Source organism: Salvelinus namaycush, unplaced genomic scaffold (genome assembly GCF_016432855.1).
Source record: "Salvelinus namaycush isolate Seneca unplaced genomic scaffold, SaNama_1.0 Scaffold142, whole genome shotgun sequence".
NCBI lineage: Eukaryota > Metazoa > Chordata > Actinopteri > Salmoniformes > Salmonidae > Salvelinus > Salvelinus namaycush.
Genome location: NW_024058142.1, coordinates 232,927 through 246,465, shown reverse-complemented (window position 1 = coordinate 246,465; position 13,539 = coordinate 232,927). Strand labels below are relative to the sequence as shown.

At 43.9% G+C, this 13,539-nt stretch overlaps 1 protein-coding gene across 1 annotated transcript in view; it reads right to left on the bottom strand.

Moving 5' to 3' along the window:
• LOC120036668 (RNA-binding protein Musashi homolog 2-like) overlaps positions 1-13,539 on the bottom strand; it is a 306,714-nt gene that overhangs the window by 90,338 nt on the left and 202,837 nt on the right. Inside the window, exon 5 of the mRNA XM_038983054.1 lies at positions 2,920-3,034. Within this exon, the coding sequence (XP_038838982.1) occupies positions 2,920-3,034 (115 nt within the window). The remainder of the gene's footprint in view (positions 1-2,919; positions 3,035-13,539) is intronic.

Sequence of the window (13,539 nt, the reverse complement as noted above, 5' to 3'; positions counted from 1 at the left end):
AGAGACATACAGATGTACACATTAACACATTCACTCACACACACTTTAATTCTCTCCAACTCAGCTCTGCTGTCTGCATATGATAGGCTACTTATGAATTACACAGCCAAATGAATGACCTAGAACACAGCTAGACAGGCCTGCATAATCAAACAAACACACACAGATGCTCCGCCCTTTAAATTAACACACATTTACTCCTCAGTCATCACATCCTTGTTGTATAAATTGGAAAACAACAATAGAGTTGGGCTGATATGAGAAGAGTGTGTGTGTGTGTGTGTGTGTGTGTGTGTGTGTGTGTGTGTGTGTGTGTGTGTGTGTGTGTGTGTGTGTGTGTGTGTGTGTGTGTGTGTGTGTTTCGCCCTGCCTAACACTAGCAGGTGAGACGATCACCGTGTGCTTCTGCTTTCCTCCAGGAGGCGGAGCTAGTCTAGAGAAAGACATCCAGAGAAGCAAGCTCAACATGAGGGGATGGAGACATGGAAACAGGAGAGGAGAGGAGGGGGTGTGGTCTGGCTGTCGAGACGAGGCATAGACCGTGTGCCGGCATGCATGAACGCACACACACAGCAGATAGGAAGTGATTCGTCTGACAATTGTTCTGGGGTGGGCTCCTCTCTTCAGTCTCTCCTGTCTCTCCTCTCCTGTCCTCCATATCTCTCTGTATATACCTCAGTAAATAAAGACTGTCACTGTATCTGGCCCCACTGTGGCTGCCTCAGAGCCTCAGGGCCCATGTATTAATATGCATACTAATGCACCTATTTTATGGCTCAACAGTTCAGATTCACTTTAAAACCAATTATGCATCTGGTAAAGCCGCACTCTGCACAGGGCTTTAAATGTGCATTAATTTCAGCAAACATACATTCAGGCTCTAACGCAATAAAGATAAATGGCTCGATTAGATGTGGTAAACAAAGAAGCGAACAGAAGGGGGGGGGGGGTTAATGAGATTTAGGCACGTAAGGAATTAGGGTTCCTTAAATAATAAGCCTTGTTGATTTTTGTATGCAAATTAGCGAACAATGTTTCGCTGTCCTGCTTTTCCAATTTCACTTAGATAACAAGTGTCGAAGAGAACTTGGCAGTTCAGTTCATACTCCCTCTCTCTCCATCCTTTCCTTTACTGCTACTCACACTTCTCTCCTCCTCCTCTTCTATGCACTCTTTCCATTAGCTCCACATTTTGCCAAGTTGATAAATCTGAATAAGTTCACCAGAATGTTGTGGAGTGTCTTCATATCAGTCTAAAACAGGGCTCTTCAACCCTGTTCCTGAAGAGCTAAACTCCTGTAGGTTTTCACTCCAACCCTGTTCCTGGAGAGCTACCCTCCTGTAGGTTTTCACTCCAACCCTGTTCCTGGAGAGCTACCCTCCTGTAGGTTTTCACTCCAACCTTGTTCCTGGAGAGCTACCCTCCTGTAGGTTTTCAATCCAACACTGTATTCCTGGAGAGCTACCCTCCTGTAGGTTTTCACTCCAACCTTGTTCCTGGAGAGCTACCCTCCTGTAGTTTTTCACTCCAACCCCAGTTAGAACTAATCTGATTCAACTTATCATCCAGCTAATTATTACAATCAGGTGAGCTAAATTAGAGTTGGAGGAACAGGGTTGGAGAACCCTGCCCTAAAACATGTCTGTTGACAGGGCATTGACACTGCCACCTGTAGAGCAACTTGACACAACTCTGCCAAACCAACCAGGCTGAGTTAGAAGAGAAGCTAGAGGTTTGTGGTGGAGAAGTTGGAGAATGAATGATGTTGATGAAGATGAACTACAGTAGGAGACAAGCCCTCCTCTCATCCCCCCAACAGATGAAACCATGTGATATCCATACCCTATAATTCAGCAATCTTGAGGTCTGCCAGATGAAATCATAAATTCATAATTTAACATTACTTCAATTTTCCTCTTCATTTACTTCTGTAATCCATAGCTCTGCTTGGATGAATTTGGGGTCTGGGAGAATGGGGGTTTGGGGGTGGTGGGTTTGGGGCAGTGGGTGTGGTAACGAGACTGTCTGAATATCAATAGAATATTTCACGCAAGCCCCTATGAGGATGCTTCATCAAGCCAAATTACGGGCAGGGCGACCTATCCTGCAGCTTCCATTAGCCGTCATTCGGATTCAGCACCCAGCATCAAACGATTTATTTGCTTCAGTTACTTTGAGCAGACGATCAATCTAACAGTAATTATCTCTTGTCACTAACGCTGGGCTGAAGCTCTGAGAAGATAGGGAGAAGGGAGGAGGGAGCTGGAAGGGAGGGGGTAGAGCAGGTTGGGGGAGCCTTCACAAAATCCTTGTTTCCTGTCTTTTCCTTGTCAAATCTACAGAGAATGGGGGAACATGCTTTGTGAACTGCTGTGAGGGAGGGGGTCTTTGTGTCGTTGTGTGTGTGTGTGGGGGGGGGGGGGGGGGGTGACGGAAGAGTCTCCAGCATTTCCTTGAATGAGCTCTAGTCTAGAAGATGTTTGTAAGTGGCAGCGAACTTGTAGGAGCCATTTGACTGTATTTCACCTTGCCTTCTTAATCCTTCATAGGGATTTGGGGAGCATGTCCTTTTAGTTACATTCCTTTACATAGTAAGTGGCTGAGAGTCTCAATGTCAGGCAGAAATCACTAGCATCAGAGTCAGAATCAGGATTGGTACCAGAGTTGGTGTTGGTATCAGACAGTGTGAGAGGACATGTCAGCGGTGGAGGGAGACACAGTTAGTCAGTGTCAGTCAGAGTGCCCTTCCTGTCCTGCCAGAGCATTAGAAACCATGGTAATGTCAAAGTCTTGGAAAGGGTCACTTTGTAAAAGTTAGTGGGCTACATTTGCTAATTGCCATATTGTGTTTTGTCAATATTACCGTAGGGCCCCATTCATTCTGAAAATATGTCTTACACCAATCCAAGTGTACTCACTCAGCATGCCCATCCCCAGCATGAAGGCGTCCATGGTGTAGGGCAGGCCCCTGGCCCTGCCTCGCGTACCCGGTGGGAACATCACCTCCTTGGGCTGAGCCTTCTTGCATTCTACCTGTGGACAGGACACAACCAGATGCACATCAATGACAAGGCCTCTCACAGTGCACAGGATGAACATAGACAATACATATTAATACACAATACACATCCTCCTAACATAACGCTTATTGCTTTTATGCCAGGGTTATCAAAAGCATCCCATAACACACCAAGGCCATTGTGTTATTAAGGTAAATTGATTTGTTTCAATGGCTATGCCAGTATCGTCATTAGCCTTCAATCAATACATTGTAAACACACCAAAACAAAGTCAGAGCAGACAGAAGCCATGCTAGAGGCCATGCTAACCTTCATCCTCTTTAATTAAACACATTGGTCCTAAAACAGAGGGGATGTGACTGTCTATAATTATATCACCATCATGCGGGTGAAGAGGTGCGGGCGTAGTGGGTGAAGGGAGCAGTGGTGGGTCTCTGCCCGCAGCTGGCTAATGGCCGTGGAGAGCCAATCGTGATCAGGGTGGGTGTCATCAGCACCAGTGGAGCGGTGGGGCCAGGGCCCGTTAGTTAAGAGGCCTGACGAGCGCTTCCCTGTTATTACTTAACTAATTACATGGATGGCTCAGGTTTTAACGAGTGCTGATGAGGTCCTTCAGATTTTAATGAAAATATGAAGGGGGGTTAATGGTGTGGGGGAGTAAGGGGTGAGGGGGTGGAGGTAGGCGGTCATGGTCGGTCACGAGTCATGACGGCAGTCAAATTCCACGTGACCGTTTAGTCACGGTAATTAGGTTTCTCCAAGCTCTGATGTGCTGATGGTCATTAGTAGCCTACCAAACCTGCTAACCGCCTGGTACTCAGCACTCTATTGTCCCTCTAATCACGCTGACATCAATGCAAATCTAATCGCAAATCTAATCAAACACTTCATGAGAACTCATGAGCTCATGTTACGCAACATTTCTATAGGCCATGCAATTGCGTGAGAAAACAGAGTGATGGCCTCTATTAAAAAGAGGAGGATCCCATCAGCTATAGGCTAGGCCTACTATATTTATTTCTCAACTTTCCTAATATTAAGCACATTGCTTCTCTTTACAACAGGAGTATAGCCTACCAGGCTGGCATGAAAATAAACCACGGGGAAAAGCGTCCTCCATTCACTATTTAAGTGTATGTTTTCCACTGCCTCTGTTTCGAGACAGATGCATGATAATGGTCCATTCTAAATCAAAATATATTTCACACATATATTATTTAGTATATGTAAATCAAGAATAGTCTGATGGGTGACAACAAGAGTTGCACATTTTGGGTAATATTCAGAGGTGGAAACTTTCCTTAGGAATTAACGGAAATATATGGAAATTAACTGAAATATATGCAAATTCATATTAATACCATTTAAATGTAGATGTTTTTGCATTGGGTATATTTACCATATCACATGGAGACAGAAACATAAACCTTTTACCTTATTATAAGTAGACATAATTGCAAATGATGAAATCCTTCCAATAGAAATTTAAAAAACAATTTAGTAACAAATTGAACTTTAATTAAATGAGTTGACTCTTCATATGAGATGATTTTACTGAACAACAAAAGAAAGGGAATATTGAATGATCCCCAATGATCCATCGCATCTCCCAAAAACGATTTGAACATACATCTGTAAAATGAAAGAAACTAAAGCTTTGGTTGTCTTCCTCCCAGGCTTCCATGTCTTCTCCCTGGACCTCCTCAATGTCCACCTCTTGAACATTAGACTTTGAGGCCTCATCTTCACTGTCACTTTACAACCTTGTTGAGGATGGCTTGTTGTCAGGCTCAAAAATCCTCAAATTTGCCCGGATGGCCACCAATTTGTCAACCCTTGTATTGGTCAGCCTGTTGCGTGCTTTGGTGTGTGTGTTCCCAAACAAGGACCAGTTGCGCTCTGAGGTGGCTGATGTTGGTGGGATTTGGAGGACGATGGAGGCAACAGGGGAAAGAGCCTCAGATCCACAAAGTCCCTTCCACCAGGTGGCTGATGAGATATGTTGGCACGACTGCCATATTGCATCTCCATTCCAAAGCCCTTGCTTGGAATTGTACTTTGCCAGACTGCTAAGAATCTTGCCCTCATCCAGGCCAAGGTGGCGAGACACGGTAGTGATGACACCATGGGCCTTGTTGATCTCTGCACCAGACAGGATGCTCTTGCCAGCATACTTGGGATCCAACATGTACGCTGAGGCGTGTATGGGCTTCAGGCAGAAGTCTTCATGCTTTTTGATGTATTTCAGAACTGCAGTTTCCTCTGCTTGGAGTAACAGTGAAGTGGGCAGGGCAGTATGGATTTCTTCTGTCTGAACATCAAACAGGATGGCATTGTCTCCCTCTCCGTGCAATAGCTACTGCTATAGGTTTCAGGAGTTTCAGGATGCTTACCACTCTCTCCCAAAATACATCATCCAGGAGAATACTCTTGATGGGGCTGTCCATATTGGCAGACTGTGATATGGCCATTTCTTGGAGAGACTCCTTCCCCTCCAGGAGACTGTCAAACATGATGACCACACCACCCCAACGGGTGTTGCTGGGCAGCTTCAATGTGGTGCTCTTATACTTTTCACTTTGCTTGGTGAGGTAGATTGCTGCTATAACTTGATGACCCTTCACATACCTAATCATTTCCTTGGCTCTCTTGTAGAGTGTATCCATTGTTTTCAGTGCCATGATGTCCTTGAGGAGCAGATTCAATGCATGAGCAGCACAGCCAATGGGTGTGATGTGAGGGTAGTACGCCTCCACTTTAGACCAAGCAGCCTTCATGTTCGCAGCATTGTCTGTCACCAGTGCAAACACCTTCTGTGGTCCAAGGTCATTGATGACTGCCTTCAGCTCATCTGCAATGTAGAGACTGTCTGTCGTCCCTTGTGTCTGTGCTCTTGTAGAATACTGGAAGATGATGTAGTTAATTATTCCTTGCCCATCAGAGATGATTGCAATACAGTCTGCTTTCTCTATGATTTGCTTGACCTTCACTTGAACTCTGTTGAACTCTGCATCCAGCAAATGAGTAGATAAAGCATGTCTGGTTGGGGTGTATGCTGGGCGAAGAACATTCAGAAATCTCTACTAATACTCATTGCCTGTAAGCATCAGAGGTGAACCAGTTGCATACACAGCTCGAGCAAGACATTCATCAGCATTTCTCTGACTACGTTCCTCCATTGCATCAAAAACACTTCTGATTCCAAGAGGACCATGAGCTGTTGCTATCGATAAGGTGTCTGAGTCATCATTTTCACCTCGACTAGAAGTAGAGGGACTTTTGTCAGAGGTTGCTTGTTGTGAGCGCTGAGGGAACTTTATAATGTGAAGAAATAGCCGAATAGTTTATTAACATTTTAAGCTAAACATTCCGATCTGTTGCTTCAGCCTCATGGCGTAACATTTTTTGGGGGAATGCTAGGGTTGTATACATTTGGGATATTTCGCATCCCACTATTGTCCCAGACTTTGTTTGGAATATTTATTTCTCGCACAGAATAGAATAGGTCAACTTTTGTACTATGGGGGATAGTAGATTGACATAAGACTAGTGCTTTTGATTTTCGTTAGGCCTACTCATCTACTCATCTTGTTGGCTGACGAAAAGTAAATGTCGACAGTTCTGCCAATATCTTCCATATGCACTTCGGATAAGGACGCCCGCAGTTGCATCCCCGATGTGTCTGTCTTCACTTGTAGCCTGTGACAAAGACCCGATCACGTGACGGAGAGCCATGTGAGTGAGAGGTGCTTCGAGCACGCAGCCGGGTGAATGGAATTGTAATTATTATATTCAGCCCAAGGGCACAACAGCCACTGGCCACGAAAGGCATAGATTTTTTTTAGGAGGCATTACGGCCACACAAAGGGCATGCCGCCGGGAAATTCGAGGCATTATCAAGTGCTTGTCAAATTCTGAATGAGAGACTGATGAAGTGTGTACACCCTGCCAAAAAACAAAGCAGAGCTCATGCCTTTCATGCAACGTTTTTCAAATCATCCTTAGAGCGCATCATGCAGCCTTAGAATGTATTAAAAATCGAAACATATATCCCAACATTTGTATCACAACTAAAGTTACATTAATAACTCTAAATTAAGCATATAGGAGTACCTGTTTCTTTGTTCCCCCGCTCAACACAGAACAGCTGCACGTGCTCACTCCCTCAAATCGTTTGGAGAAAATATCCTTTCTGTTTCATTCAGCTTTGTTCAATTGTATTCTTCATACAATAAAACATTATAAAATAATGCCACAGAATTCGAAGCAAATCTTGTCTGCTAAATGAACTAGTGTAGCCCACAACCATATGGCATATCCAGATCAGGGCCGAATATAAGGACAACTCAGAGTATGCTATTCTGTTCTTCTGAAATAGACTACATTCTCTTCATATCATGTTTCTTTAGACCTATCTAAAATAATAATGGATTTTTTCAATTTGTTTAAATGTAGATATTCCAAAGGTCTGCATCAGTGGCTTGTAGGCTATGCGTGGAAGCCAGGATATGCTAAATGTGTTTATGTTAATTAACGGTCAATTACCATGAGACCGGCAGTTATTTGCTTGACAATCACTGGCTGATGAAATTTCATGACTGCCACAGCTCTAGGTGTAGGGCTGGCTGGTGCTCTTATCATGGCAGTGCAGTGGAGAAAGATGGGGGAGGAGAGAGGGAGGATAGAGGAATAGTGTTTGACAGTGTGTGTGATTCTCTGGTGTTTGAGTCTCTGTGGTTTTCTAAGTTTACCTCTCCCATTTGTCTGTAAACTTTCGACAAATGTCCAGTTGTCATCATGAAAAAAAGAATCAATCGCAGAGATGACACACAGAAGCAGGTCAAATGATTTGTCCAAACTAGATCCCTTTCCAGACGTTTTCAACACAAGAGTTAGTCAACTCTTGAATTCCTCAAAATGTTTTAAGAGTAAAAAAATATCATTCCATTGGTAATTAATTCCAACGTCATTTATACAAGCATCCATTTACCTAATCTATCCATAATGACTAGTGAGAGTGTGACATTATTGTGAGTAGAGCATCTCTGCACACACACACCTCTGCACACACCTCACCTCTGTCTCTGCACACACACACCTCCCAGGACCAGAGAGCAGGGAGCTGTGAAGGGCAGGGAGCTGATGCCACCTGCCAGTCTCCTTCTGGGGGGTAATTAGAGAACACTCTACTCCTCCTCCTCTCCTCTTCCTCCTCATGAAAGTTTTTAATGTTAACAAGCTCTTTTAACACCAACAACCTCCCTGTTGTAACAACGTGAAAGTGCAGCCTCAGGATGGTGTGATAGACTACAGTTAAGAAAACAACCCCTACTAAATAACAATTACTCTAGGAAGAAACAATTACTGAATAGCAATCATGTTTTACTGTTGGTAAGTGCCACTTGCCCACGTAGATGCCCAAAATATGTAGACAATATTCCAGCTCATAATAGTCAGGATCACAGCCTCCTTCATATCTACTATGTAAAAGCATAACTTTGTAAAAGTGACAGAGGTGGAAACTGATCATCAGCACGTTCTTTCTTTTAGAATGATCCAGACCAGAAAGAACACTGTCACTTTCCCTGACTGCCATAACACGTGGAACCAACCTTCTTTAGAGCCACATTTTGTTCCCTCGAGCACATTTAAAAGACACTTCCTCTGACAGGCCTGATAACTAACTAACTAACTAACTAACTAACTAACTAACTAACTAACTAACTAACTAACTAACTAACTAACTAACTAACTAACTAACTAACTAACTAACTAACTAACTAACTAACTAACTAACTAACTAACTAACTAAGACAGACAGACAGACAGACAGACAGACAGACAGACAGACAGACAGACAGACAGACAGACAGACAGACAGACAGACAGAGACAGAGAAAGAGAGAGAGAGAGAGAGATGTGAGGGAGAGAGAGAGATGTGAGGGAGAGAGAGAGAGAGAGAGATGTGAGGGAGAGAGAGAGAGATGTGAGGGAGAGAGAGAGAGAGAGAGATGTGAGGGAGAGAAAAAGAGAAGAGAGAAGTTGCCTCATTCACAAAACTGATTCATTCTCATGTCTCTTCTTCCCGTCTTCCTCCTCAGAACTGCAGTGCTGCAGAGTGCAGTGCCTGGCTGGCAGAGTGACTCATCCCTCAATACAACAGTGCAGTCCCTCCAGGCAGGAGAACGAAAGGCACTTTCCCCTAAACCCAAAACCAGCACATCAATATAACAGATGCAAACATGACAATAGAAAAGGAGGGCTCTAGTCTGTTGAGAAGAGGTCATCAGAGTGGTCACATCAGATGGCCTGTTTTGACTATTATTATCTGAGCAGGGCAATAAGAGGACATGTACAGTAAACCACTCATTTTGTGTACATACTACATGTCAGCAGTGAAATGCCTGTTTTACCGCAGAGATCTCAACCCTTTGTCTCTTTATCCCAATACCTAACAGCACAGCCCTGACATTACGATCACTCACACCCGCCCCCAACCATCTCCCCCACCATGGGAAAAGGTCACTAACAAACTGTTCTATCGTATTTGTGGAGGGAGGGAGAGAGAGTTGAGGAAGAAAGAGAAATCAGCTTGGTTGCTCGACAGCAGAACCCTGAACTTAACACAGATAATTCATTTCAAGTTGAATTAGATTACATGGGAGACATGGGGTGCCCCTGTACATTATTGATACAACTTACAGCTATTTTGCCCGACATACAAATCTATATCTGCAGAGAAAAAAACGCAGAAATGCTGTCAGAGGCCATTTATGCTTCCAAAACAGAACATTGATTTTCACTGTGGCGTTTGCGAGAGGAAGGCACTCTAGAGCAAATAAAAAATATTGTATGTGTGCGTACCTGCATTGCATGTGTGTGTGTTGTTGGGCTCTTCATCAGGCAGTGTCCTGGCTATAGATTACAGTGGGGTCTCAGGGTGAAGCAAGCGGAGGGAGCCCCAGCCTCATCTCTCCCCTACACTGCTTTTTCACCTTCATTTGTTCCATCAACTACAGTTAGGAGACCATAAACCCTGTTAGCTTTACCATGCCATTTCCACTGGTGTTATACCATAAACCCTGTTAGCTTTACCATGCCATTTCCACTGGTGTTATACCATAAACCCTGTTAGCTTTACCATGCCATTTCCACTGGTGTTATGCCATAAACCCTGTTAGCTTTACCATGCCATTTCTACTGGTGTTATGCCATAAACCCTGTTAGCTTTACCATGCCATTTCCACTGGTGTTATACCATAAACCCTGTTAGCTTTACCATGTCATTTCCACTGGTGTTATACCATAAACCCTGTTAGCTTTACCATGCCATTTCCACTGGTGTTATGCCATAAACCCTGTTAGCTTTACCATGCCATTTCTACTGGTGTTATGCCATAAACCCTGTTAGCTTTACCATGCCATTTCTACTGGTGTTATGCCATAAACCCTGTTAGCTTTACCATGCCATTTCTACTGGTGTTATACCATAAACCCTGTTAGCTTTACCATGCCATTTCCACTGGTGTTATGCCATAAACCCTGTTAGCTTTACCATGCCATTTCCACTGGTGTTATGCCATAAACCCTGTTAGCTTTACCATGCCATTTCCACTGGTGTTATGCCATAAACCCTGTTAGCTTTACCATGCCATTTCCACTGGTGTTATGCCATAAACCCTGTTAGCTTTACCATGCCATTTCTACTGGTGTTATACCATAAACCCTGTTAGCTTTACCATGCCATTTCCACTGGTGTTATACCATAAACCCTGTTAGCTTTACCATGCCATTTCCACTGGTGTTATACCATAAACCCTGTTAGCTTTACCATGCCATTTCTACTGGTGTTATGCCATAAACCCTGTTAGCTTTACCATGCCATTTCCACTGGTGTTATACCATAAACCCTGTTAGCTTTACCATGCCATTTCCACTGGTGTTATGCCATAAACCCTGTTAGCTTTACCATGCCATTTCCACTGGTGTTATACCATAAACCCTGTTAGCTTTACCATGCCATTTCCACTGGTGTTATACCATAAACCCTGTTAGCTTTACCATGCCATTTCTACTGGTGTTATGCCATAAACCCTGTTAGCTTTACCATGCCATTTCCACTGGTGTTATGCCATAAACCCTGTTAGCTTTACCATGCCATTTCTACTGGTGTTATACCATAAACCCTGTTAGCTTTACCATGCCATTTCCACTGGTGTTATGCCATAAACCCTGTTAGCTTTACCATGCCATTTCTACTGGTGTTATACCATAAACCCTGTTAGCTTTACCATGCCATTTCCACTGGTGTTATACCATAAACCCTGTTAGCTTTACCATGCCATTTCCACTGGTGTTATACCATAAACCCTGTTAGCTTTACCATGCCATTTCCACTGGTGTTATACCATAAACCCTGTTAGCTTTACCATGCCATTTCCACTGGTGTTATACCATAAACCCTGTTAGCTTTACCATGCCATTTCCACTGGTGTTATGCCATAAACCCTGTTAGCTTTACCATGCCATTTCCACTGGTGTTATACCATAAACCCTGTTAGCTTTACATTGCCATTTACCCTGGTGTTATGCCATAAACCCTGTTAGCTTTACCATGCCATTTCCACTGGTGTTATGCCATAAACCCTGTTAGCTTTACCATGCCATTTCCACTGGTGTTATGCCATAAACCCTGTTAGCTTTACCATGCCATTTCCACTGGTGTTATGCCATAAACCCTGTTAGCTTTACCATGCCATTTCTACTGGTGTTATACCATAAACCCTGTTAGCTTTACCATGCCATTTCCACTGGTGTTATGCCATAAACCCTGTTAGCTTTACCATGCCATTTCCACTGGGATTTTGCCAATTTGGCAAGGGCAATTATGGACAGGAAATTCTACTCTTTGTCTCCCCCCCGATACTTTAATTCCCCCTTTCTAAGAACTGTATTTCCTCCTCTTCTCCGTTGTGACGTGTCTGGTCTGAAAGAGCACTTTGGAAATGGCATGCTCCATTACAATTGGCCAAATTACTGTAATCTTTTCAAATATCACAATTCACCTCCGTTAGCTTAACCTACTCTTAAAATACTGAAGTGCTGCCGTGTGTAAACACACAGACAGCTACAGTGGGCAAGCAGATAGTCAGGCAGAGAGAGAGAAAATGTGTGAGAGCGAGAGAGAGAGAGAGAAAGGGGAGAAAGGGAGCGAGAGAGGGAGAGAGAGAGAGAGAGAGAGAGGAGAGAGAAAAAGGAGAGAGAGAAAAAGGAGAGAAAAAGAAGGAGAGAGAGACAGATACAGAGAGAGAAAGAGTCTTAGCTGTATACTAACTCCTCATGGACAGAAAAAGCTGAGTAAATACACAGAGAAAGAGAGATAGGAAGAATCAACGTAATGGGATTAAATGCGTTGAGGGATATATCAACTATGGACACACTCAAAGAGTGTGGGGCTCCCGAGTGGTGCAGCGGTCTAAGGCACTGCCTCTCAGTGCTTGAGGCGTCACTACAGACACCCTGGTTCGATTCCAGGCTGTATCACAACCGGCCGTAATTGGGAGTCCCATAGGGCGGCGCACAATTAGCTCAGTGTCGTCCGGGTTTGGCCGGTATAGGCCTTCATTGTAAATAAGAATTTGTTCTTAACTGACTTGCCTAGTTCAATAAAGGTTAAATATAAAAATTTAAAAAATAATAGAATCATGTCTCCTCTGCCTTGGCCCTCTCTCCTCTGACAGACACACACAAACACACTTTTCCCTCCCTCCCTTGCGTGTTTCTGCCATGTTCTCAGTGTCATCAGAAGAAGGGAAGCCAGAAGGAGGGAAGAGAAGAGAGGGAGAAGGAGGAGAAGGAGGAGAAAATAAGAGTGATTTTCTGCACGCCCCGAGCTGCCACTTTCTCCCTCACAGCGGTAGATTATCTCCCAATGATATTGCAGAGCTCCGGCATGGCGGAGCCAGCCTCTAAAATGGCCCGCCAACATGCTAGGCACTTATCATACATGCTAATGGGTTAGCGCCGTGGCGGGATAACGCAGGGGGCTGGAGGGAAGAGAGGGGCGGCGTGGGAATGAGCCAGGGTACGTCTGTACTGGCAGGGGTCTACATAGGGGCAGCATGGGGGGCATAGGTGATTATGGAGAGGGGTAGGCAGTATTGCCTGGGCACATGCAGCAGGTTTAAGGATGTTATCTATTGATGCAGACAACACAGAGACACCAGTAGAGAGGTCCTTTTATACTCAAGGCTGAGTTTGGCAATCAGTAAACCAAAGCCCAGTTAAAATGGTTGACATCTATGAGGCGGTGTAAGAATGGATCACTGTACAGACAGTTTAACATACAGCCCTCTCTCTAATCGCACATTCAGTTCTGATCCATTAGGAGAAAGGATACAGGATAATTACCAATTAAAATAAAATTGTATTTGCACATGCGCAATACAACAAATGCAGTTTTAAGAAAAATAGGTTAAGTAAAAAAACAATAGGCCAGGATTCAATCAGTCCTCTCTA